This window comes from Rhinolophus sinicus, chromosome 3 (assembly GCF_057876585.1).
Source record: "Rhinolophus sinicus isolate RSI-liver-muscle chromosome 3, RSI-T2T, whole genome shotgun sequence".
Classification (NCBI taxonomy): domain Eukaryota; kingdom Metazoa; phylum Chordata; class Mammalia; order Chiroptera; family Rhinolophidae; genus Rhinolophus; species Rhinolophus sinicus.
Genome location: NC_142503.1, coordinates 11,231,490 through 11,255,201, shown reverse-complemented (window position 1 = coordinate 11,255,201; position 23,712 = coordinate 11,231,490). Strand labels below are relative to the sequence as shown.

At 45.3% G+C, this 23,712-nt stretch overlaps 1 protein-coding gene across 5 annotated transcripts in view; it reads left to right on the top strand.

The window, feature by feature from the left end:
• Positions 1–23,262, top strand: part of MYO10 (myosin X) — a 202,110-nt gene extending 178,848 nt beyond the window's left edge. For all 5 annotated transcript variants that reach the window (XM_074329057.2, XM_088796447.1, XM_088796446.1 and 2 more), the window contains 15 exons: positions 1,323–1,566; positions 4,316–4,411; positions 6,782–6,875; positions 7,606–7,661; positions 9,412–9,554; positions 9,822–10,016; positions 11,241–11,398; positions 13,533–13,656; positions 14,203–14,500; positions 15,502–15,709; positions 16,530–16,666; positions 17,506–17,626; positions 18,022–18,474; positions 20,210–20,401; positions 21,820–23,262. In XM_074329057.2, coding sequence (XP_074185158.1) covers positions 1,323–1,566; positions 4,316–4,411; positions 6,782–6,875; positions 7,606–7,661; positions 9,412–9,554; positions 9,822–10,016; positions 11,241–11,398; positions 13,533–13,656; positions 14,203–14,500; positions 15,502–15,709; positions 16,530–16,666; positions 17,506–17,626; positions 18,022–18,474; positions 20,210–20,401; positions 21,820–21,921 — 2,621 coding nt within the window. In that variant the 3' untranslated portion in view covers positions 21,922–23,262. The remainder of the gene's footprint in view (positions 1–1,322; positions 1,567–4,315; positions 4,412–6,781; positions 6,876–7,605; positions 7,662–9,411; positions 9,555–9,821; positions 10,017–11,240; positions 11,399–13,532; positions 13,657–14,202; positions 14,501–15,501; positions 15,710–16,529; positions 16,667–17,505; positions 17,627–18,021; positions 18,475–20,209; positions 20,402–21,819) is intronic.
• The last annotated feature ends 450 nt before the right edge of the window (positions 23,263–23,712 follow it).

The following is a 23,712-nucleotide window of genomic DNA, read 5'->3' as shown; positions in this document are numbered from 1 at the left end:
CTTGTTTGGGACACCCAGATGAAAGTCACAAATCAAAAAGGGAAAAAAAGTTTCTGCTAGTTCTTGATGTGTTTGCTGCTTGTGAGGAAACCCGCTCGGGAGCTCGGTGTGATGACAGACTTCTGGGCGAGATGAGCAGGCAGTGCTTTAGACACAAGAAAGGGCGACCAGGTTGTATAGTTCAGAGAAGCAAGAGCACTTTGCACACCACAAACAAATCGGTGTAGTCATTGCTTTGCTTGTTCCATGGTGAGGTTTACATCTGCAGTCATTGAAGCAGTTAATCTGAGAAGGTCTTTTAAAATGTATTTCTAATCGGTAAAAAAAGTGTATTTTCTTTATACTTACTTTCAATATCCTTGTTTAAATGTCCCTTATTTTTATTACTGGCTGATCAAAAAAATAACTTGTGGGCATTTTATAATAAATTATTGAAGTAGATTTTGTTCTTTAGTGGACACATTAAAACAGAATTTTGAATGATGGTAAGATGTCGCTCTTGAGTGTCCTTGAGGAATCTAGAATAAGATAAAATTATCCCGCTAAAAGAGTATTAGAAATATTTTTTATTTTGTAAAAGATAACACTTGAGTATCCTTGTCTCCTTGTTTAATTTCTCTCAACTGAAAAGAAAGGTTTCCCACTAAAATGAATTACAGTTAACTTCTCATTTTTGTTAGGTTTAATCACCATTTAGTTCGGAGTCTTACTTTGTTTCATATTCTAAATCGTGTACCTTATACATATAAACCATTTTCAGATGATGCTTTTCTTTGAAAAGATGCAAAGAAAGTCGTATTTTATTTTCCTGTGTAAGTTAGTTTATTGTTAAACTGCAGAATTGCTGATAAGTCATGTTCCCCACATTGACCAAAGAAGGAATGTGTAAACTTTGACACCATTTTAAAGTAGTTTCCTCTGGGGTGTTTGAAAATACACGTACAGAAATGGCCCTTGACTCACCGTGAGGTTGGTGTCCGTTCATTACTTGTCCTTTCTGTTAACTCCTCACCAAGATTTCTCAGCTAAGTGAGCAGGTGCTGCTCTGGATATAAGGGACCGAATTCTCCTATAATCCAGCCACGCTAGTGTAATGCCCGTCCAGCATCCCCCCTCGCCCCCCCGACACACACACACACACACACGCACACACACACAAACACACAAACAGGCCAGCCGTACCATCATCCTTCACTGAGGGGTGAGGGCGGGGTCACTGGGGGCAAAGTTAAGGATAGGCTGAACCTTAAGACCCTCTACTGATGTTGTCATCTAGTTTGATTGACTTTTCTTAAACCCCTGCCTGCCCAATCTTGGAACAGGTGGCCTGATGAACTCCTGGAAACGCCGCTGGTGTGTCCTCAAGGACGAAACCTTCCTGTGGTTCCGCTCCAAGCAGGAGGCTCTGAAGCAAGGCTGGCTTCACAAGAAAGGCGGTGGCTCCTCCACGCTGTCCAGGAGAAACTGGAAGAAGCGCTGGTTCGTCCTCCGTCAGTCCAAGCTGATGTACTTCGAGAACGACAGTGAGGAGAAGCTCAAGGGCACCGTGGAAGTCCGGACGGCAAAGTACGTGGATGAACCCTGGATGTGGCCCAGGGCGCCGGTGCTCTGGGCGGCTTGATGGTTTATACTGATGCCTGCAGAGCTAGCGGCTGCGAGGCCTTTGAAGCAGGAGACTGTGGTGGGTGCTGAGTGAGTCCCAGGCCTTCATTTCAGGGGACTGAATCACAGTGGTCCCTCGGTTTTCGAATGTCTCCGTTGACGAACATTTCAGTTTACGGACGCCGTAAATTTTATGGATCTATGGTATCATTAGATAGTAAAATTCATGCTAAATTTGCAGTTTTAGGGGTTGATTTTAAAGGTCTGGAATGGATTAATCCATTTTGCATTACTTCCTATGGGGAAACCGTGCCTCGGTTTTCGAATGTTTCAGAACTCGAACAGTCTTCCAGAACAGATTATGTTAGAAACCCAAAGTACCACTGTATTAGGAAACTGGGGAAACAACCTCGTCTCTGAGCAGTTCACCTTCTATGGTTCTGTTCAAACAGTTGGCTCTCGTTTGTAAGATGCCAATTGGACATGCGACTAGGGAATGCGGAGGGTTGTGTGCAGAAATCATGGTGTGAGTGTTGGGTGATTAGTAGAGAATCTTTTTAGCATCTCTATCTGTCAGCATATCACTTTCGGTTCTTCCACAGAATGTTACATTGGGAGCAGATGGCCAGACTGGAGGTGTTTGGTTTTTCTGCTTATCTTTAATTGAAACATAATTGACATGTCACATTATATTAATTTCAGGTATACCACATAAAGATTTGGTAATTGTATGTATTGCAAAATGATCATCACACAGTTACAATTTTTTTTTCTTTTGATGAGAACTTTTAAGATCTATCTACTCTCTTAGCAGCTTTCAAATATGCAATGCAGTATAATTAACTCTAGTCATTATGCTGTACATTACATCCCTGTGACTTACTTACTTTATAATAATTTTTGTACCTGTTGACCACCTTCGACCATTTTTTTTTTTTTTTTTTGGTACTTGCTGATCACTCTTCACCCATGAGGTGTGAATCACTTGAAATGAATAATTTGTGTTGGGTATATATCCATTTTTGTTCCCATCAATGAGAGGAACAAAACTAGTCCTTGAACCCAAAATGACCCCTTTTTGTGCCACCCTCTTTTAGAACCAAACCATTTGAGGGCCTGTTATTTTTGTTAAAAATGAGGTAAAGTTTCCAGAAAGTCGTTGGAGTTGTTGGAGTTAGGGAGTTATCTGGGTAACTCGATACTAAGCATAAAACTTATTTTGGCTTAACCTGTTGTCAGACTCCCCTTCAAACTTCAGCAACCACATATACGGAGGGTGCAAAAAAAAATGTATACACATTTTAAGAAAGGAAAAAAACTGTATTGAAATTGTAATACTCAATATATACCGATAACAAAAGATGAATACAAGTCATGTGTATACATATTTGGGGCACCCCCGGTATTTAGAAAACTGGTAAAATAAGGTTTATAATTTAAATCAGTTGGCCATCTCTCAGGTCTCTTAATGTCCCTTTCACCTTTTCTTTCCCTTGCTATTTATTAGTGAAGATGCTGCCTCATTTATCCTGTAGTTTCCAGACCCCCTCATCTCCAGGGAAGCTTTTTTACAAAGGAAGTCCCTGGGCCCCACCCATTGAGATTCCCCGCCCCAGCCAGTGTTTTCTGAATGTTCCCCAGGACCCAGAACCACAGCCACACGTCATAGTCTCACCCCCGCGTTGTACATGCAAGGCTGCTGAGTTTGCGGGAGGCAAAGTGGCTGGTCCAGCATGACCTGGTCTGGCCAGTTTGACCTGGGGATTATCGTCCTGCGCCAGAGATGCCCTTGCCGTACGCTTGCCTGATCGATCGCCATTGCTCACCTCTCTCCAGCCACTCAGGCGAGGCATCACAGAACACTCGATGAAGTCTCATCTTCTTGGTTTTTTTATTTGATATTTTATCTCATCTCAGTGATTCTGGCTATAAGCTTATATATTTATTTTTCCTAACCAGTTAGACTGCTCAGTTTTGTAGATGTGAGTGAATGTTTTACTGCGAACAGTTGTACCATGTCAGTTGTCAGAACAAGCTGGCTTTATCTCCAAGACCCTTCTTCATCAAATATAGTACGACCTCTGGGTCGATCTTAACATCTGCTTGTCATACCCGGATGTTGTTAACCTGGCCCACCGATTTGAAACCTCTGGGGTTGTTTAAACAGTGCTGGGGTATGAGCAAGATGGTATTGAGATCCAAAGACAGGCCCAAATCCTGCCCTTTACCCCAAAGCCCCCCATGTAAATAATGTACGTCACAGGTGTCAGCCTAGGCTGTAAAGCATGATGGGAAGCTGTGATGAACTGGGGAAGAACTCGCACCATTTTAGTCCCTTTGTGGGGGTCCTTCCACTGAAGAGCAGTGAGAGGCGCCAGGAGAAGGTGCAGGCTGGATGAGGGCTGCCGCCTAAGCCTCCTGGGTCCTGGGGTGGGCCGGTGTGAGAAGAGAAGGGGCCCTCCATGGTAAAGTCAAGGGAACCCCTGGCCTTGCCAGCAGCCCCTCTCTCTCTGGAGCAGAGAGAAGGCTGGCTCCCCCTAGAGGACAAAATGATCTTCATTATTTGTTTTAAAAAAAAAAAAGGCTGAATTAGGTATCTGATTTTTTTCAGTTACAGTTTCCAACTCAAGCATCAGTTTGGTGAAGCTGCTTTTCCCACCTGTTGTTAATTCTGTGTTCCTGATTTGCATTTGGTGCTTTTGTTCCTTTGCAGAGAGATCATAGATAACACCAGCAAAGAGAACGGGATCGATATCATTATGGCCGATAGGACCTTCCACCTGATCGCCGAGTCCCCAGAAGATGCCAGGTGAGGCTCTGTGCTGTCGCCTTTCTCATAACTGCGTCCTCTCTCCTGCATGCCCTCGGAGTCACCCAGACCACTGTCCACTCCCCTGGCTCGGAGAAGATTATAATTGGTTTCCTGGTTGGGTTTTCTGTTAGAATGGCTAAAGGACTGTGAGTGGTAAGAGATTGATGTACTCTTGTCCCGTGGGGAATCTTTCCCTGGGCAGATGTGTCCACCTACGGCTACAGTGGAGGTTTTCTAGCTTCAAATGCCACCCGGCAGACCCCTTGTCACCCCTGCTCAGGATTTTATTATCACCAGCAGCACATGTAAACTGTGACGACACACAGCGGAAGGCCTCCTTCGGGAAGTTTCTGAGCTTTCAAAGGGGACAGCTTGTGTTTGCTGAATGAAGGAGTGAAAAGGCAGGAGCGTGTGCCACTGGCAGTTGAAACCAGTGAGTGCTCTGACTGCTGGTGGGTGTTTCAGGCCTTGATGTTGAAGAGTGTATCAGGGATAGAAGAGAGAGTTGCCACTTAGAGAACTTACTGTGTTTGGCCATGTTCTAAAATGCTTCCTGCTGCTTCGTGCATCTGTTGGGTGATGGTGGGGGTGCCTGTCAGCCACTCAGAGCAACGCCAGAGACACTCTTCCCATTGGTTAGGGTGACACCCTTCCCCTTATGTTTTTACTTTTCACCTCAGACATTAGAATGTTCGAGTGCATTCTCAGGGCCTTTTGTTACCCCTGTCCTCTGAATATTTCTGAGTCGACACAGCACTACGGCAGCAGCATTAAGGGCAAAGAAAATAATTCTTCCCATTGGAACAACCTAAAACCCTGCTTAGATCCATAAATTAGGACACAAACTGGAAAAACAAGCAAACCTGGAATTACAGCCCCATCATTCTGTCTGGGACTCCTAGAGACCACGTGTGGGTTTTTTGTGGTCCAGGGAATGCCCACAGCTTTTCTGCTGAATTATAGGCCCAGAATCTGGCTGCTGTCCTGCCTGTTTTGTGCCATAATGAACCTGCTAAATATAACATTTGGAATATTTTAGGCAAGGACTTTTTCCCCTGACCAGTGGAATACGTTTTTAAAAATTTCCTTTTCAGATTCCAAGTTATTCTTAATTCAGGAGGAAACAAATGTAAATTTAAGGGTGTCACCTGTACAGCAAATTTCATTTCTGTGTGTGTGTGATCAGCTGGGGCCTACATCTCGAATGGAGGCATTTTCCAGTGTTTTATGGGGAAGCTCAAAACTAGCCCAAACCAAGCATTGATTGAAGCCTTGCCTTTGGCTTAACCAGAACTGGTGAAGCCAGTTCATGTTAGGAGATCCTGATGGTCTCCCCTCAGAGTCTATATGTTGCATATTTCAAACTCTTGGTCACATTTTTGGCAGGAATCACAGGAGATATATTTTAGTGCTTTGCTATAAATAACTTACGTGACTTAACCTGTATCGATAGGTATTACTTTTTCATTTAAATGTCTCATTGTGTACCTGCCAAGTACTTTCTCCTCTGCCTTACTTAGTAGGAGTGTGTGTATGTGTCTTATTAGCCGTCTACAGGGGAAGGATGTCCTGGCATCTCTCTCACCTTTGGCACCTCTCACATTGTGTAGTTGCTAATAAATGTTGGCTGGCTGGACGGACAGATGGATATTCACAGTCATGTTCCTACTGAAGTTTCTAGTTACATCATGATGTTTGTTCCGCTTGACTTTTCTGGGGTTGACACGTTTTCCTTTATTATCTGATTCTGATGGAAGAGAGAAAACTCTTTAAAAATGAAGATAGAGGAGTTCTCTGGACAAAGTACTTTTCCACTTTCTACTTCAAGCAGCTGTTTTCTATTTCTAGCTTGCCTGTGGTTTTATTCACTTTAGCAGAAATCCAATCAGGGATGAGTAGGGAAAATAGACATCAAGTGGCCATGCTGAGGTGGTATTCTTACATCATTGGTCTTCTTACCTTGGAATCAAAACTGAAAAGGCACTTGCATGTTCCCTGGGCTGGGAATAATACCTTCGGTATAAGGATCCTTCATGTCGGTAGAACTGAGGATTTCATTTTCGCTGTCAATTTCTCAAGGAACTCATTTTCATTGTTAGGTGTCTGTAGAGGTCTGTAGTGGGACCTGGAGGTCAAGGTCTTCCCAGTGACCTCAAATGTCAACAGATGGTAGGTAAAGGTACTTTGGCTGTTTATTGTAACTTGGCTCCCCAGTAGTAGGAAACCCACCTTTAACCCTAAGAGGTAGGCAAGTTAAAAAGCCAAGTTGCTCAGAGGAAGTGTCATTTTCTGTGTGGAGAAGGGACCCACTGTTTTGCACATCCAGAGGTTGGTCATTTGTTGAAAGTTGCTCTCTCCTTCCCACAGCCAGTGGTTCAGCGTGCTGAGCCAGGTCCACGCATCCACAGACCAGGAGATCCGGGAGATGCACGATGAGCAGGCAAACCCGCAAAATGCTGTGGTACGTGAGCATGGAGGGGGCGGCGTCCTGGGAGGCCAGGCAGCTGGGTGTTTCTAGACAGTCCTTGTTTTCCATAAGTAAAAGTATAATAAAGAGAAAAACAGGAATATTTCAGTTAAAAGTCATGCAGTAAAATGGAATCATTTATAGAAGATTATAAGGAGTAACACATGCCCATTTTCCCACCTCAAATCCTTAAAAGAACAAAAAAAAAAAATCCCATTTTTATGAAATCGTGGCAGCGCCCTACACGTCTCTTCAAAAGACTGAGTGAATGCTAAATTGTATTCTTTCTGTCTTTTCTCAATCCCAGACCCATGCACAGATAAAGTTTAAAGTTTAGAAATAAAGTTTATTTCCTCGTCAGAACTTAACATCCAACAAAGTTTCTTGGCAGAATAAGTAGAAAATTTAATGACAGATCCTGGTGTAAATCAGAACACTTGTATTATTGAAAAAAGTTTGAAAACACTCTTTACTGAAGGTATTTTAAGAAAAAGAAAGATTAATTTACAATTTTTTTTTAATGACTGAACAGTAGCCGTTGCCCTGTGTGTAGGCTGTCTACTCTCAACACAAAGGGGAACCTTTCTTAGAATATTATTTTGCAGTGAACACAGAAAGGAACCTTTTTGTTTGCTTCTTTAGAGGGTTGCGATCTGGGAACATTAAGGTAATGTGCACTGTATCGATGGTTCTCTCACTCGCTCTACTTTTTGCTTTATTCCAGGGCACTTTGGATGTGGGGCTGATTGATTCCGTGTGCGCCTCCGACAGCCCTGATAGGTGAGCCCAGATGTGACTGTTAACAAAAGTAGTTAGTTACCTGCATATGCTCACAGCTCCCTCTGCGTCTGAGCCACTTTCCTCTACACTGGACTGTGAAATGGTTCTGTCCAGGCTGCGTGTTCCCAGCCGGTCAACCCTAGCTCTCCAGTGTCTTCGTTCTTGGTACCCAGTTTTACATCATTGGGAAGTCTTTCTTTTTGGAGTGCTGGGGGGTGGGGGACAGTGGAAACCTAATTTAGACAATTAACAAACATACAGAAGACATTCTTCATTTGGAACAGGACAAACGTGGGATTCATACAGGAGAATACTGTTTTGGAAAATGGTATTCCAGCAAGGGTGTAGTACCCCTTTCTAAACTTAACAATGAATTCAAAAAAGAATTTGATGGCAATTTTTATGTAGCATATTCATAAATTAAACTGCAGACGTTTTCCTTGGCATGTCTACCTTATCTGTGCCCTTAAGATAGAATGCTCTGGGTATTGTTTTTTGAAGGTGCATCTTCTTCCAAGGTGGTCTTAGGACTTCTTGTACCAGTGACTGACCTTTGTGTTTTCATCTGTTTTTCTTTGCTGCTTGTGAGTTCTGAATAAGAATCAAACTGGCTCCTGCCTTTACTAACTGCTTTAGCAAATGACTAGGAATGTATTCAAAGGGACGGCAAAACTAGTATCTACTAGGCAGCTTAGAGTTTAGGAGTCTCCATCACGCACCGTTGGTGATGGCTGTTCTGAACCACAGAGCTTTTGTTTCTGGTAGTCACCCTGCACCATCTTATCCCCGCAGCTCAGGAACCTGCAACACGTGTGTGTTACGTCAGTAATCAAAGCCCAGATGTTTGTTCTGGAAGCCGGTCAGGTTCCTACCTCATCTCTGGCTGTTGTCTCCTAAATCCCTACACACCAGCCCGCTGGGCATGTGATGACCCATGCTTCGAACTTCCCATCCCTGCTCAGGCTTTCCCTCTTCCTCAGGTGCCCACCTTTTCTCGCTTCCCCACGATAGTAACACCTTCCTATCTTTCCCTGTCTATTGCAGTGTGGTTAATCTTCCTTTGCCTTGGAACCCTTAACTACAATGAACATTCGAAATCTTGCAAGAAATGGTTCCCAGTCACTTAGCTTAAGTGTTTAGGTAGAAGAATTAGTATGAGCAAGGGCCTGTGAGAAACTGAGGGCATTACCAGACAAAAGAAGACGATGAGGGGAAAAGTAAATTTCCATGATTGTGTTATGGGAAATGGACCCTTGTTAGACTGTGTTGAAAACATGGGCCCAGGTGGCTTTTTGTACCGGGCATAATCAAGTGTATAAGATATTCCACTTACAGCTGTTTACTGATCAGCTTCTATTACTGGTGTCTGACATTTCATTACCGACCCACAGAAATATTATCCAAGGCAGTACCCAGAGGCAGAAAGAAATTGACTTTGGAGAGGCATCCAAACAGAATTTTCCTCCACCGTCACCTTATTTAGCCTTCCCGGAACCGAGTTTCATCTGGAAAGTTTTGCATGAAGAAAATGTTTCCCCTTCAGAATGTGTCGCTCCAAGTTTAAAGGTTAATGATGCATAAAATCCTGCAGAAAGGAGCAAGGTTTCCCTTACTGTGAAATACAAATAGCAGTGCCATTTTTATCCCCATGACCCACACTCCCGGACGAATGCATCCGGTGTGGTTCACACGGAAGTGATGCTGACAGTAGAGCTAAGAGGCTTTGCTTCCTTCTCGCCCTGTCGCTCAGACCCAATTCATTTGTGATCATCACGGCCAACCGGGTGCTGCACTGTAACGCTGACACGCCGGAGGAGATGCACCACTGGATAACGCTGCTGCAGAGATCCAAGGGCGACACCAGGGTGGAGGGCCAGGAATTCATCGTGAGAGGTGACTGCCACCGAGGCTTCTCTTTGTTCAGGGAACCCTGTTCTCATTTGCATAGATACCTGCAGCATTTCCTTGTTGAACAGCTTTTCCAAGTAATGTTGACCCTCGAAGTTGCCAAAAATATTAACTAGGAAATGATTGTCATGCTCATTTCTAGCAAATCGGCAGGAATACGACCCATTTATAATGAGCGTTATGCAGATTGTTACCTGGTGTTGGGTGTTTCTTTGCCTCCTTGGCAGTTCACACTTCCGTCGTTCTCTCCAGGCTGGTTGCACAAAGAAGTCCAAAACAGCCCCAAGATGTCTTCCCTGAAACTGAAAAAGCGGTGGTTTGTGCTGACCCACAACTCCTTGGATTACTACAAGAGCTCGGAGAAGAATGCACTGAAATTGGGCACCCTGGTTCTCAACAGCCTCTGCTCGGTTGTTCCTCCGGACGAGAAGATTTTCAAGGAGACAGGTAACCAGGGCGGTGTGCTCGGGACTAGCTGTGCCTGAAACATGGCGCATCAAACCAGAAGCGTTGTTCTGGGTTTGCTCAGAGCACAGGAATAAGATCCTTGCCTAGATTCCGGCACTGTTTTCCTCAAGAAGCAGCCCTTTTTCTGGTTGATGTATCTTCTGAGGCTGTCTGTGGTTAGCTGTCTGAGCACTTAGGATTTAAACCACAGTGAAGAGGTCTGGCTTTATTGAGTTGCAGAAAGAGTCTTCTAAGGACAATAAAATGTAAACAGACGAAGATTGTCTTATAGGAAGCTTTATTTTTGTATGCTTGTGTTTCGTCTCCTTTATCGCTGCACCATGAGAGCCATAATGCAACCTAAAAAAGAAATCCTGTCAGTGGACGGAACTTCGTAAAATAAAAAGCAGTCATGTAAGCTCAAGTGTTTTTTTGTTTTTTTGTTTTTTTTCTTCTCACTATTATAAAAATGTTTCTAGGAGGTTTATTTTCACTTTCTGTTGCTAGTTTTGATTTTGTGCTTTTTTTAATGTAGCTACTCCATTCAAAAAATATTTGTGTGTTTTTAATATTGTCACTCCATTCCAAATTACAGCTTTTTTTGAACACATAGACTGCTTGATTAGCTAAGTGTGTTTCCTTTTTAAGGGAGAGTCTAAGAAAGGAACGGGGGCTCTAGAAGAGGGTAAACGGGGTCTAGCATATGGTGATGAAAGGAGAATTGACTGGGTGGTGAACACACAATGCGATATATAGGTGATGTATTACAGAACTGTACACCTGAAACCTATGTAACTTTACTAACCATTGTCACCCCAATAAACTTTAATTTTTAAAAAAAGAAAGGAACAGGAGAAACAGGAAGGGAGAAGGAGAGTCAGAAATCTGCGAAAGTTTTCACTCTTGTTCCAGAACCTTGAAAGGAACTTTAGTTTGTTTTTCTTCCAGAGTAAATGTTACAATGTATACATTTAATTCTGGGTTTATCCTGTTAATGTTTTTCTTCCTCTAATGGAATCTGTTGGTGTCTTTTGAATGCCTCCCAGCGCAGGGTGGGGCACATGTATGGATTCAGCAAGTATCTATTGAACTAAATAACTGTTAAACGGGCTGAGGTACGGATGCCATAGGCTTCTAATGGTGCTGGCTTTCTGGGACTCCAGTGCAAGAATGTCACCTTGCTCACATGTTAACACTGACGTGTGTGCAATGCTGCTGTTGCAGGCTACTGGAACGTCACCGTGTACGGACGGAAACACTGCTATCGGCTCTACACCAAGCTGCTCAACGAGGCCACCAGGTGGTCCAGCGCCATTCAAAATGTGACTGACACCAAGGCCCCGATCGACACCCCCACCCAGCAGCTGATTCAAGACATTAAGGTGAGGTGGATCCGAGCTCATCAGGGTGGTTCCCAGTAGCTCACAGACTCTCACCCTTGGAACATCAAGACATCAGCATTAGTCAAGTTCCGTTTTTAGTCTGTAATCAAAACAAATTCTTGGTTAATTTTGTGTTTGCCTCTCCCTGCCTTGCGGAATCTGAATACAAGATTTTAAGTGAAATGTTACACTAAAAATATTTGGTCTCTAGGGAGGTGTTGGATGTTGCTGCTGAGGCAGACCCAGTTGTTGGGCTTTGTAGACAGAGGAACGATGGTCTGTGGTGTGGAGTTAGGGTTCCCATCACAGGGACGTGGCATGACCTGTGACTATCCAGTTCCTAGACCGCACAAGTGAATGCACAAAAAGCCCAAATTGGTCTAGAAAACTTGGAATCTGTATCACCTGCCTCCAGACGCGCAGAAGCTCTCCCAAGTTTCTGGACCAACACTGACAGTGTTAAATTGAAACTTGCTGTTTGCAACATGTGTTACGCAGTAAGTGTGTGTTGAATGAGTGAACGCACAAGTAAACACACGAGGATTGCTGCACTTATTTTCTGGGAATGGAAACAGAGACGTGGAATGTTCTGGTTGTCTTGCTCGCCTAGCTGGTCAGTCCCTGACGCAGGACTAGGTCTGGGAATTATTATCCCAGGTAGATTCCCAATACAAAGGGAAGAGCTGGAGCTATGACAGCAAAGCTGCCAGAATGATGGTGAGACACACGGGTATTCACTGATGGACGTCAAAGGAAATTAGCTAATTGGGTCCAGGAAGCCAACTCTGCCTTTGCAAAGGTGGGAGAGGGTCTTGTGTGTCAGTGGCGTGTAATTTCCCTCCCAATTCAGATTGGTCTCTTGATGCCAAAATGATATATTTTTCAGGTAATTGGAGCTAAATTCCACTGAGTCAGTTACTCTCTAAGTCTCTGCAAAGCTTTCCTTGGAACCCAGGATGCTGATACTAATAATTTTATTTCTAGCCTCAAAAATACATTTCTTGAAGTTTTCTCTTGAGAAAGGAGTGAAAACACCCATCAGCCAAGCTTTCTCTTCAAAACCATGTCTATTTTTGTATCCTCTAATTAATTTGAAATAAGATATCAAAGGAGTAGTAGAATTTTCCAAATATGAAACAGTGCTTTTTAAGAAACTAGACAAGTTGTCCTCAATGAGGCCGTACAAAATTTTTTAAGTAATTAAAAAAGTTTTTTTCTGGCTTTCAATCCGGTATTATTGAAAATGTTTCATAGAGGGAATGAAATTGCCAGGGTAGAATGATTCATTGCCTCTCCCCCAACTTTTCTGTTTATTTAAAGTTCTAAATTTAAAGTAACTTTGGCGTTTTGTTTGCATCCCAAACGAACAGTTTAGGAGCATAAATACATGATGAATTTCTCTGAGAGGATCTTTTATATTTCAGGAGTGAAAGAGATGGCAGACAATGGAAGGGGACAGTCTTATTAATAACATACTAACATTTGTAGTTTTCAGGTATAGTGAGAATACAAAAGGCCAATTAAAGGACTAGCAAAATGCATTTTTGAATGAATTATAGATAAAGGTACAAGGTTTGGCTAACTGATTGATGGCTAGATAATTAGCAAGAGAACGTTGAAATCATTTCTTTAAGTAAATGTAATTTCAGGGAGAAAAGTTTTAAATAACATGGGGAAATAATACGCACATGAATGCAGAGAATGAGGACGGCCGGATGGCTCAGTTGGTTAGAGCGCGAGCTCTGAACAACAGAATTGCCGATTCGATTCCCACATGGGCCAGTGAGTTGCGCTCTCCACAACTAGATTGAAGGACAACAACTTGGAGATGACGGGCCCTGGAGAGAAACACTCTCCCCCAATATTCCCTAATTAAAAAAAAACAAAATTGCAAATTAAAAAAAAAACACCCAGAGAGAATGATCTAAGAATAACTTGTACTTGCGATTTGTCTTCAGACACAGATTGTGGGTTTCCTTGTGCTGGAAATGATGAATACAGAATTCCCACTGCCATCTGGGCTTGCGGATGTCTTAGACTTTTGAAAACTAGTCACGCGTCGGAGAATACAGGTGCATGTGTGTTTTTCACGCTGCGTCTGCTGGCTTTCTTGAATGGTTCCTTTCTTTTCTAGGAGAACTGCCTGAACTCGGACGTGGTGGAGCAGATTTACAAGCGGAACCCCATCCTTCGCCACACCCACCACCCCCTCCACTCCCCGCTTCTGCCCCTGCCGTACGGAGACATAAACCTCAACTGTAAGCCCGGAATTCTCATGACACTGTGGCTTTGTTTTCCCTGTTTGTTCTTTAGCTCTGGCATGATGGCATTTGTCTTAAACACTCTCTCAGTCATTATAAGGGGGGCGGGGAGGTAAATTATACTCAGATTCGTGACTAAAGCAGGGATTTCAAAATTTGGTTGTAGTGAGGTGAGGATTATTATACTAAAAGGAAAAAGTGTCAAAGGGAGTCGGCAATGCCAGCCCACCCATGCACGCAAGGTGCCTTTCTGTCCTAGAGACCCAGATCCTAAACAGTCTTGGATTCCAACTAGGGAATCCATTTGGCAGCAGACTGGCTTTTCAGTAAGTCTTTTGTACAGTAAAATAGTTCAGTCACGTAACAGAACAGTGTAACGTGCACACCTGTGTTTCGACAGCCTTGTCCAGCTGATTCCCAGGTGCAGGGCCCTGTGTCCTGATGTAGTCCGGCCTGTGCCTGCTCCCTCCTCGGGTCTGCTGCTCAGAGGGTACCTTCCCCGAGCGGCTCGTGTGACTTCCGTGTTGCTCCTGCTTTTCCTAGTGCTCAAGGACAAAGGCTACACCACCCTCCAGGATGAAGCCATCAAGATCTTCAATTCCCTGCAGCAACTGGAATCCATGTCCGACCCCATTCCCATAATCCAGGGCATCCTGCAGACTGGGCATGACCTCCGACCTCTGCGAGACGAGCTGTACTGCCAGCTCATCAAGCAGACCAACAAGGTGCCACATCCGGGCAGCGTGGGCAACCTGTACAGCTGGCAGATCCTGGCCTGCTTGAGCTGCACCTTCCTGCCGAGTCGGGGGATTCTCAAGTACCTCAAGTTCCACCTGAAAAGGTACCAGATGAGGATGGGTACCATATGAGCCCACTCACGTGTGCAATCTAAAACACGGACACGCCAGAGACAAACTCAGATACAAAGAGCAAACTGGTGCTTGCCAGAGGGGCAGGGGAGCTGGGGGTGGGGGAAAGGGGGAAAGGACTCAGAAGTATAAATGAGTTGTTCCACAGTAGTCAAAGGGATGTGAAGTACAGCTTATGGAATATAGTCAGTGATGTTGTGATAACTCGGTATGGTGTCAGGTGGCTGCTAGACTCATCAGGGGTCACTTGGTAACTTACAGAAATGTCTACTCCCTGTGCTGTACACCTGAAACTAATATGGTATCGAATCTACTGTAATTGAAAAAAAAGTTTTAATTTTTTAAAAAGGAAAGGTACGAGATGGCCTGAGTGGTGCTGTGCACACGAGTGGTGTGTTGCATTGTGGTTCAGATAAAGAGTGTCTTGATCGGAGGACGCCTGCTGTGGGCCGAGGATTTCCAGGTCCGACTCACTGGTCACGTGAGCGAGCTTACAGAATGAGTAGACACCCTTTTTCTCTCTAGCCACAGAAGGCTGTTTCAGGGACCAGGTCACTTGTTACAGTGTAGTGTCCTAAAGTGTAGTACATTGGATACATTTAATTACCACTACCTTATGCAAATAGGATAAAACCCCAAAGCTTAGAAATGTATTTGTTCCAGATCAAACAGGTAGAAAGAATCTGATTCAGATTAACTGTGGAACAATTTTCATACGGCAGTATGAGGCGTGACTCTTTCAAGTATAACAACACAGCCAAGGTGACCTGGCAGCAAAAGTCGCTCCCAAACACTGGCTTTTTGGAGTATGTTTTGGTGTTTTAACTCAACCTGCACACGCTGAACTGGGCCCTGCTGGGACGTGGCTGCTGTGTGCACCATGCGCCACTAGAAGAGCCTGCCCACCTCATCGAAGCAGCCCAGCTCCCAGCCATCCTCAGTCTAGCAATTAACATTCGTGTTTGTCTCCTAGGATACGGGAGCAGTTTCCAGGAACCGAGATGGAAAAATACGCCCTCTTCATTTATGAATCTCTGAAGAAAACCAAGTGCAGAGAGTTTGTGCCTTCCCGAGATGAAATAGAAGCCCTGATCCACAGGCAGGAAATGACGTCCATGGTGTACTGCCACGGCGGGGGCTCCTGCAAAATCACCATCACGTCCCACACCACCGCCGGGGAGGTGAGGGTGCGGCCGCGGTGTTGCCCGCTGCTTGATGCCCGCCTACCACTGTGCTTAAGTCAGCACAGTTGTGCACAGTTAGATTGGTTCTCATGCCCAGTTATGATTGGCACAGTCTAGCTGCTTACTCAACACAGAAGCAAATGTAACCTGCAACCAGCCGCGTGTATAAAGAGCTAAAGATATGTATTAAAGATGAGTCGAAACACCAAACCAAATTTATGCCAAAATATCTGAGGCGTACTCCTGCTAATCTGAGAAGCAGCAGAGTGTCTAGTAGAGATTGCAGCCCTGAGCTCACCCACTATAACCGGGGTTTATTATGTCACTTCTGCAACAAGGTGTTTCTATTTGCCACACGGATGTCTAGATTGTTGGGTCAGGTGAATACATTTTCTTTCTTCTTTAAATTTAAACTTCGTATCATAAAGCCAACTGGCTAAAAGTAGAGCAGTGAAACCCAAAAAGCTTCCCGTGTAGATGCAGCATTGGTGGAAGTCACTGTTGTTGGCGTCATGAATTTATCAGATACAACTCAGGGCTCTAGTTTTCATGCAAGTTTCCTACTAGTAGGGATTTGCCAGAAATCGGCCCAACATCTGCCCCAATACCCTGTGTTCTTTTTGGCAAGGAAGAGAGAAAACTGCTGTCAGGAGAATGAGGGGGGAATAGCACCGTTGAAATTCTGGGTGACCCCACACGACAGTTTTAGGAGGCTGCTTGAACCCTCGCGTTCGCTGGCACCTCCCTCTGGGCTCAGAGAGACGCACGTGCTAGAAGCACAGCTTCGGGAGCTGAAGCCCCGCGGTGTGTGTTGCAGGTGGTGGAGAAGCTGGTCAGAGGCCTGGCTATGGAGGACAGCAGGAACATGTTCGCCTTGTTCGAGTCCAATGGACACGCCGACAAAGCCATCGAAAGCCGAACCATCGTAGCCGACGTGTTAGCAAAGTTTGAAAAGTAGGTTCCTTCTTTTTCAATAGAGGTTTGAACCTCCATTGTATTTTTCGCTTGAGTGCATTGGGATTCGTTTTATTTTACCTGCATTCAGCTTATTTAATGTTTCATCTCTCTCTGCTGGCTGTTTGTTTGTTTGTTTATTTGTTGGATTCCTTGATAAAGCCACAGTCAGAAGTATGATTCAGTTTGTCATGGTTCTTTTACCTCTTAGTGGTCTGTTCCACTCATGACCTTGGGATTTCCTGATTCTGATTCTTAGGTTTTCCCTTGTACGTTAGCTTTGAAACTGGGCTAGTAGATGCGAGTCTCTACAAACGGCATTTTATCTCTCTGGGCATTCTGTTATTTGGGACTCTCGTGTCCACCAAGTAGCACAAAAGACATTTCCCGCTCATTATAAACACAGCCTCCATAACATGTCAGTGTTTATACATATCATGGCAGTTTATTTGAGGGTTGGTAAAGGGAATTAAGAAACAGCCTTTGTTTCTTTCTGTGGATTCAGTGTCCCGCTTAGCTAGTACTAACTAGACTGAGCTACTCGGAAAATACTCGTTAGCACAGTGTAGTTGAAGACTGCCTGTTTGTTGTGTTAAAGTGAGGCCAGGATGGTAGGACGGTCCCCACCGCAGGTTAAGTACAATACGGGAGGAACTCCCATAAGGCTCACTCCTGTTCTGTGTTCTCCCTCCAGTCCCATCTCCAGCCACGCTGTCGTCTGAACATGGACACAAGAGTGTCTGCATCCTTAGAACAAACCAGACCAAGTCAACTCCCTATGGGTCACTAAGGCCCATCTCCCGTTTCGCTTTCTGAGTCTCTCTGACTTCTCTCTGTAGGCTGGCTGCTACCTCAGAGGTGGGTGACCTGCCCTGGAAATTCTACTTCAAACTTTACTGCTTCCTGGACACCGACAATGTGCCAAAAGACAGCGTGGAGTTCGCCTTTATGTTTGAACAGGTAAAAGGAACTTTTAGAAGCCGATTCCTTAATCAGAGCAGGAGTGGAACCCATTAATACCCCTCGTAGGTTAACTGTCGGTCCTTAGAAATTATGAGTGGCCGTAGAATTCTCAGCATGGCTGCTTTCATTCGTTTGTAGGATGAAACATTTTATGTGAAATCCTGTGCCAGGAACTGTTCTGATTGGACAGAGAGAGAGAGAATAAGGAATAAAATATACATGTTAGATAGTCTCAGTGCTAGGAAGAAGTTTAGAGCAGCGAAGAGGGGGAAGGCACCATTTTTACGGAAGGTGACATTTGAGAGTGGTCCTGGTGGAGGAAGGGAGTGAGCCAGGTGGGCATTCTGTAGCACAGCTGTCCGCTCCTAAAGCTGTTGCCCGCCTCCTCTTAGGCGCACGAAGCCGTTATCCACGGCCACTACCCGGCCCCTGAAGAAAACCTCCAGGTTCTCGCAGCTCTGCGGCTCCAGTACCTGCAGGGCGACTATGCCTTGCACGCGGCCGTCCCGCCTCTCGAAGACGTTTACTCGCTGGAGAGACTCAAGGCCCGCATCAGCCAGTCGACCAAAAGCTTCACCCCGTGTGAGCGGCTGGAGAAGAGGCGGACGAGCTTCCTGGAGGGCACACTGAGGCGGAGCTTCCGGACCGGCTCTGTGGTTCGGCAGAAGGCAGAGGAAGAGCAGATGCTGGACATGTGGGTCAAGGAAGAAGTCTCCTCCGCTCGAGCCAGTATCATTGACAAGTGGAAGAAATTTCAGGGCATGAGCCAGGAGCAGGCCATGGCCAAGTACATGGCCTTGATCAAGGAGTGGCCTGGTTACGGGTCGACGCTCTTCGATGTGGAGGTGAGACGGGCGGGTGTACGTTGCGGGCGGGCAGGCGGCCGCTTCATCACTGGGTAGCGTTGGAGAACGTAATCCGTGTGGCCATGGCCAAGTTCATACGGAGGGAGGACCGGATGGGACACGGCTCTCTTACCACTTTTGTTAGAGCCCCCCAAATTTTACTCGTAACACACCCACCCACCAGAAGTTGTTTTTTTTCCCCCACCTTTATAGGAAATGCTTTCATAATATTAGGAGTGAGTCGAAAATGAAGATGTCAGCTATTCTGGAAAAACTTCTACCCTTTTATATGGCAGCAATAGATCCAATAAAATGCTAGTAAAAAATCTGCATTAAAATTTTTTATAACCACAAAATTAGGAACTTTGGATGTACAGTTTTGGATTTCACAGTTTTATTTTTTCCCCATGACTATTCGCAGAATTTCTGTTTCACAATTGGAACTTAGCCATTAGCATCAAGCCAGTATTGGTTCATACTTTTTTTTTTTCAGTAGATCATTCATTGAAAGAAAAGCCTCCTAATGGTCTAGAACCAGGCGTGGCCACCTGCAGCTGGAGGGCCAAACCCTGCCTATGTCCTGTTTTATAGATAAGGTTTTATTGGTACAAAGGTGCTCAGTTCTTTACGTATTCTCTCTGGCTGCCTTTTTTTTTTTTTTTTTTTTTTTAAGGCGGGTGCAGCTCACAGTGGCCCATGTAGGGATGGAACCAGCAACCTTGGTGTTATCAGCACCGTGCTCTAACCAACTGAGCTAACCAGCCACCAACTTTAAAGTGGCAGAGCTGAGTCACTGCGGCCAAGACCACGTGGCCCACAAAGCCTAAAATACTTACTGTTTGTCCCTTATCAGATCAACGCACCAGCCCCAGATCTAGATGAGCTTCCATTTTTCTTATCACAATCATTAGCATGTTATCTGATGACCTTTAAATGAGGCCCTATAAAAATCCAAATACTGATTATGTTTTCCAAGATCCCTTCAGGGCTTTCACTAGATGCTGCCTTTGGCTGCTCTGGTTGGTTGGTTGATTCAGTTACATTGGTATGATGCTTTGTCTGGGCACCTCTTCTCTTCATCACTAATGGACCCTCCTGTTTGTGCTGGTTCAGATCAGCTGTGGGTTGCCGTCCTCTACATCGGGGCTCTTATTTTTGTTCACTGATCCGTGCAGGAAAGTCTGTCATTAAAACCAGTGAGATCAACCCCTGCACGCAGCACGTCACTGCTGCTCCTTGTCAAGAGATGTGTTTTTCAGGAAGAGCCAAAACTGCTCAGCACAGAGGAATTTGGAGAATTTTCCTCTGTGATCCTAGATTTTGTATTTGAGGGATAATCATCAAAGACTTGGAGGCAGAACTGGAGCTGGAAGAGCCGACCTGACTCAGGACGTTTGCTAGGGGTCATTGTCAAGTTCTTCGGCTGCGGCCATCGCCATGTAGCTATTATTAATTCACATGACCCACAGAGTGGTGATGTCCAGAGATGGAGAAGTCAGAGGTGTGAGATTTACAGATTAGGTTTTCCCAGATGCAGGGTTGGCTGACCATTCAGAAATCGATTAAGACAGCCAAAGAGGTACCATTTCTCACCTTGCAGTTCCCCAGCATAAACATGCATTGCACATGTTTGGTATTGTGTGATGTGCTCGCCTCAGTGCCTGCCTTCTGTTTTCTGGGTGTTGTGTTTCTAATTGCTTCAGGATCTAACCATTATGCTGCCTCTTGTCCACAGTGCAAGGAGGGCGGCTTTCCCCAGGAACTCTGGTTGGGCGTCAGCGCAGACGCCGTCTCTGTCTACAAGCGTGGGGAGGGGAGACCGTTAGAAGTCTTCCAGTATGAACACATCCTCTCTTTTGGGGCACCCCTGGCAAACACATACAAGATCGTGGTTGATGAGAGGGAGCTGCTTTTTGAAACCAGCGAGGTAAGAGGCAAACCATTTGTGGCTTTGTCAACACAGAAAAATGACACCCCATTTCCTGAGGCCTTTGACCAAGTAATTCTTTCTGAATACTTTGTGTGAACACACAAGAAGGTACAGCGTGGTGGTCCCTCCCCCAGCTGCAGGTTCCTTGCAGGCCAAAATCTGATCATCCCAGATTTCTTCTGTATACCTTTGCAACAGAGAAATGTGGTTCCTTTGTATCGGGGTCTCACCCATGGAGGGAAGGAAGAGAAAGAGAAATGATATAGATGTCTAAGAAAAAAATACATAGTCTGGCAAAGCCGTGTGAAGGTGGGTAGACGATGATGGCAGCGAGACTCAGCTCTGCAGGGTCCGTGGAGCAGGAGCAACCAAGGGATGGGACCACCCTGGGCAGAGCGCATTCTGGCTCACAAAATCACAAGAAATATGCCTCTAAATATGTATGTGATCCGCCCCAAAGCTTAAATGTAACGATCGTAATGATAGCCCAAGAAGCCTGTTGAGGTCTCTGGCAAGCAGAGGTGGGAAAGGGAAATCCATCCACGCTGCCCATTGGGCCGTAAAGTACTGGAGAGGAGGGGCTGGGAGGCAGCGATCAGACCTCGGGTGGGTGCAGAGGTGGAGAGGCTGACTGGAGGTAGGTGTGCAGTGAGATGGAGAGAAGGGGGGCCTCTGACTCTGACGAGGGCCCCACGCGCCAGGCTGCTGGGTTTGGTCGGCTCCAGTGGACAACAGGGAGCTGCACTGGGCTCTGCGTGTGACGGGACGACAGAGCGTTTACAAGCAGTGATGTGGGGTGGGATTGGTGGGGAAGGGCGAACAGGAGATGGAAGCCGGTTATGTCTTAGCAGGGACCCAGCCGTGAGAAGGGGGGTGCAGTGAATGCATCCTCAGAAGGAGCTAACTTGAGATCGCAGCTGGCATGGAGCAGAACGGGGCATCTGCTCCTTTCTGCCTGTCCTCAGAGCCTCAGTTCTGTCTTTAGCTGCACCATAAGGAGTTGACTAGAACCATACGATCCAGTCTCTAAAAGCTGTGATTGTGGGTGCTGTCTTTCACCCTTATTTTAAGTGGGGAGAGTAATCCCAGGCTAAGTGATACCAACACACTTTCGTCTTAAGGGGGTGGGGTTTTGTTTTTAAAGTTTCAAATCCACCAGTTTTACATCAAGCAAAATTGTCACTTTTGCATGCTCACCACTAGGTGGCGCCCACCATTTGGAAAAGCCACACTTCCCCTTCTCCCTCACTAGCAATCAGTAAAAGCTGGTAAACGTTTGGCTTCATGCGAAACTTGAGCCATGGGTTCGCACAGCAGGCCGGTGGCTTTTGCTCGGAGGGCTTCTGGTTGTTAGGCTGGACCTGCTGACCCAGTGCAGAGCAGTGACCACCTGCTGATTCTGCTTCCCCGGGCAGGTGGTGGACGTGGCGAAGCTCATGAAAGCCTACATCAGCATGATTGTGAAGAAGCGCTACAGCACCTCCCGCTCCGTCAGCAGCCAGGGCAGCTCCAGGTGAAGACGAGTCCCTGTGACTTCAGAATCTGATTGCGCCCCCCTGTGGCCTCAGCTGGCTCCTGCGTGCCGAGCCCAAAGCAGAGCTGCCCAGGCTCTCTCTGGAAGCTTCCTGAAACGGAGGGGTCTCTGAGGGACTTTTCACCCTGTCCACTTCAGTGATCAATGTATTAAGCTGTCGACCTTAACCCAATTTCCAAAGCTTTACTACTCTTAGGTGACACATGCCTTAAAAAAGAGAGAGGAGGGAAAAAAAACCCATGCTGCCGCCAAAGCAGCCAGAAGTGCCTTAACTTGTGGAACCAACACTAATGGACCTTAAATGTGCTACTGAAGGGAAATGCTTCCCCCTCCCCTTTGTTGGGGAGACTGACAAAGCTTGAGGGGAGTGGCATTTATCCATCAATTATGCACTAACTTCCCAGCCTGATTTCCCAGCTTCAGGGAAGGTGAGGGAGTGGGGAGAGGGGACAGTGTATTTTAGTGGGAAGGCTGCTGGCAGCCTTCCTCGTGGACACGTATTAACTTTTTTCTTTGTTTCATCTTTTACGTATATGCTTGCCTGTGCATGCATGTGTTCACAAACTCATCACTTTAATCATTGTTTCATGAGCATTAAAAGCAAAGGGAAGAGGATGTGCAATGGTGTAAACAGTCTGTCTGTATATTTTAATATAGTTCGGAGTTATAGTCTCCAATTGTTCCTTTATAAGGCGGTTTTATCAACAAACCGGAAGCCTGGATTTTTCTGTCTTTGCTGTATTTCGAAAGCCACGTTCTGACTCAGTTTCACATGTAGCAGAGTCTGCATTCTGTGTCTGCTGTATTATAAACAGATATGCAGCCTACAGATACCTGTATTTATAAACCACTCTTAAACAGCTCGCGCCAAGGCTGTTTTTAGAACTATATGAAGTCATTTTGGAATCTTTAGTTTCTAAAAGATTTAAGTTAAAAAGACTGTTTCTTTGAAGGTTAGCTTGTATCACTCTGGGTAGACGACAATATAACCATGTTGAGTGTGGGCGAGAGGGGCTGCCAGTCCGTGAGCAAATCTTTAAAGGACCCTGACATTAAATGCTGAGGCTTTAATAAAATGCACGAATTTTATGCCAAGTTTAAAATGGTGGTCGGAAAAAGGGCACCTGTAAATAAATCAGCATTTATGACCGGAAGAAAAATGATCCGGTCTTGGACTTTTATTTTTATATGGAAGAGTTATAAGGACTTAGGCCAGCTAAGTCTGCCCACAAAGGAGAAACAATTGCCTTATCCCTTACGGACAGCCGTGTGGAATCATTGTTTGTTGGCTCAAAAAAGTCTGACAATAAAAGATATTAGTTAACATGCAGTGTATTTTCTTTATCGGGGCAGCTCTAAATACCACATGGGATCTTGTTTGGGTTTTTGTTGGTTTTTGGTTTTAATTCTTTTGGCTTCGGGGAGCTAAGCTGTGTGTTTCATGCACTTAATCACCAGCTCTAAAAACAGACATGTAAACATCTCAGCTGCTCTTGTAGACACAAAGCATGACTCCAAGAAAGCCGAGAAGGCAAAAGACAGAGTTTAAAGAAATCACAGAAATCTAAAGACTTGAAGTGTCTGTTTATATCAAACAGTCTCCTTTTGCCTAGCCCCCAAATGTGCCTCATGGTGCAATCACGACCCTGCAGCCTGCTTGCAGTTCTGCTCACTGGAGCAGAATGCATGGTAGGCCAGCCACCGGTTTACCCAAAGGACCAGCTCAGGCACGGGGGTCTCACCTGCAGAGTCCCCTCAGCCAGACACGGGGCGG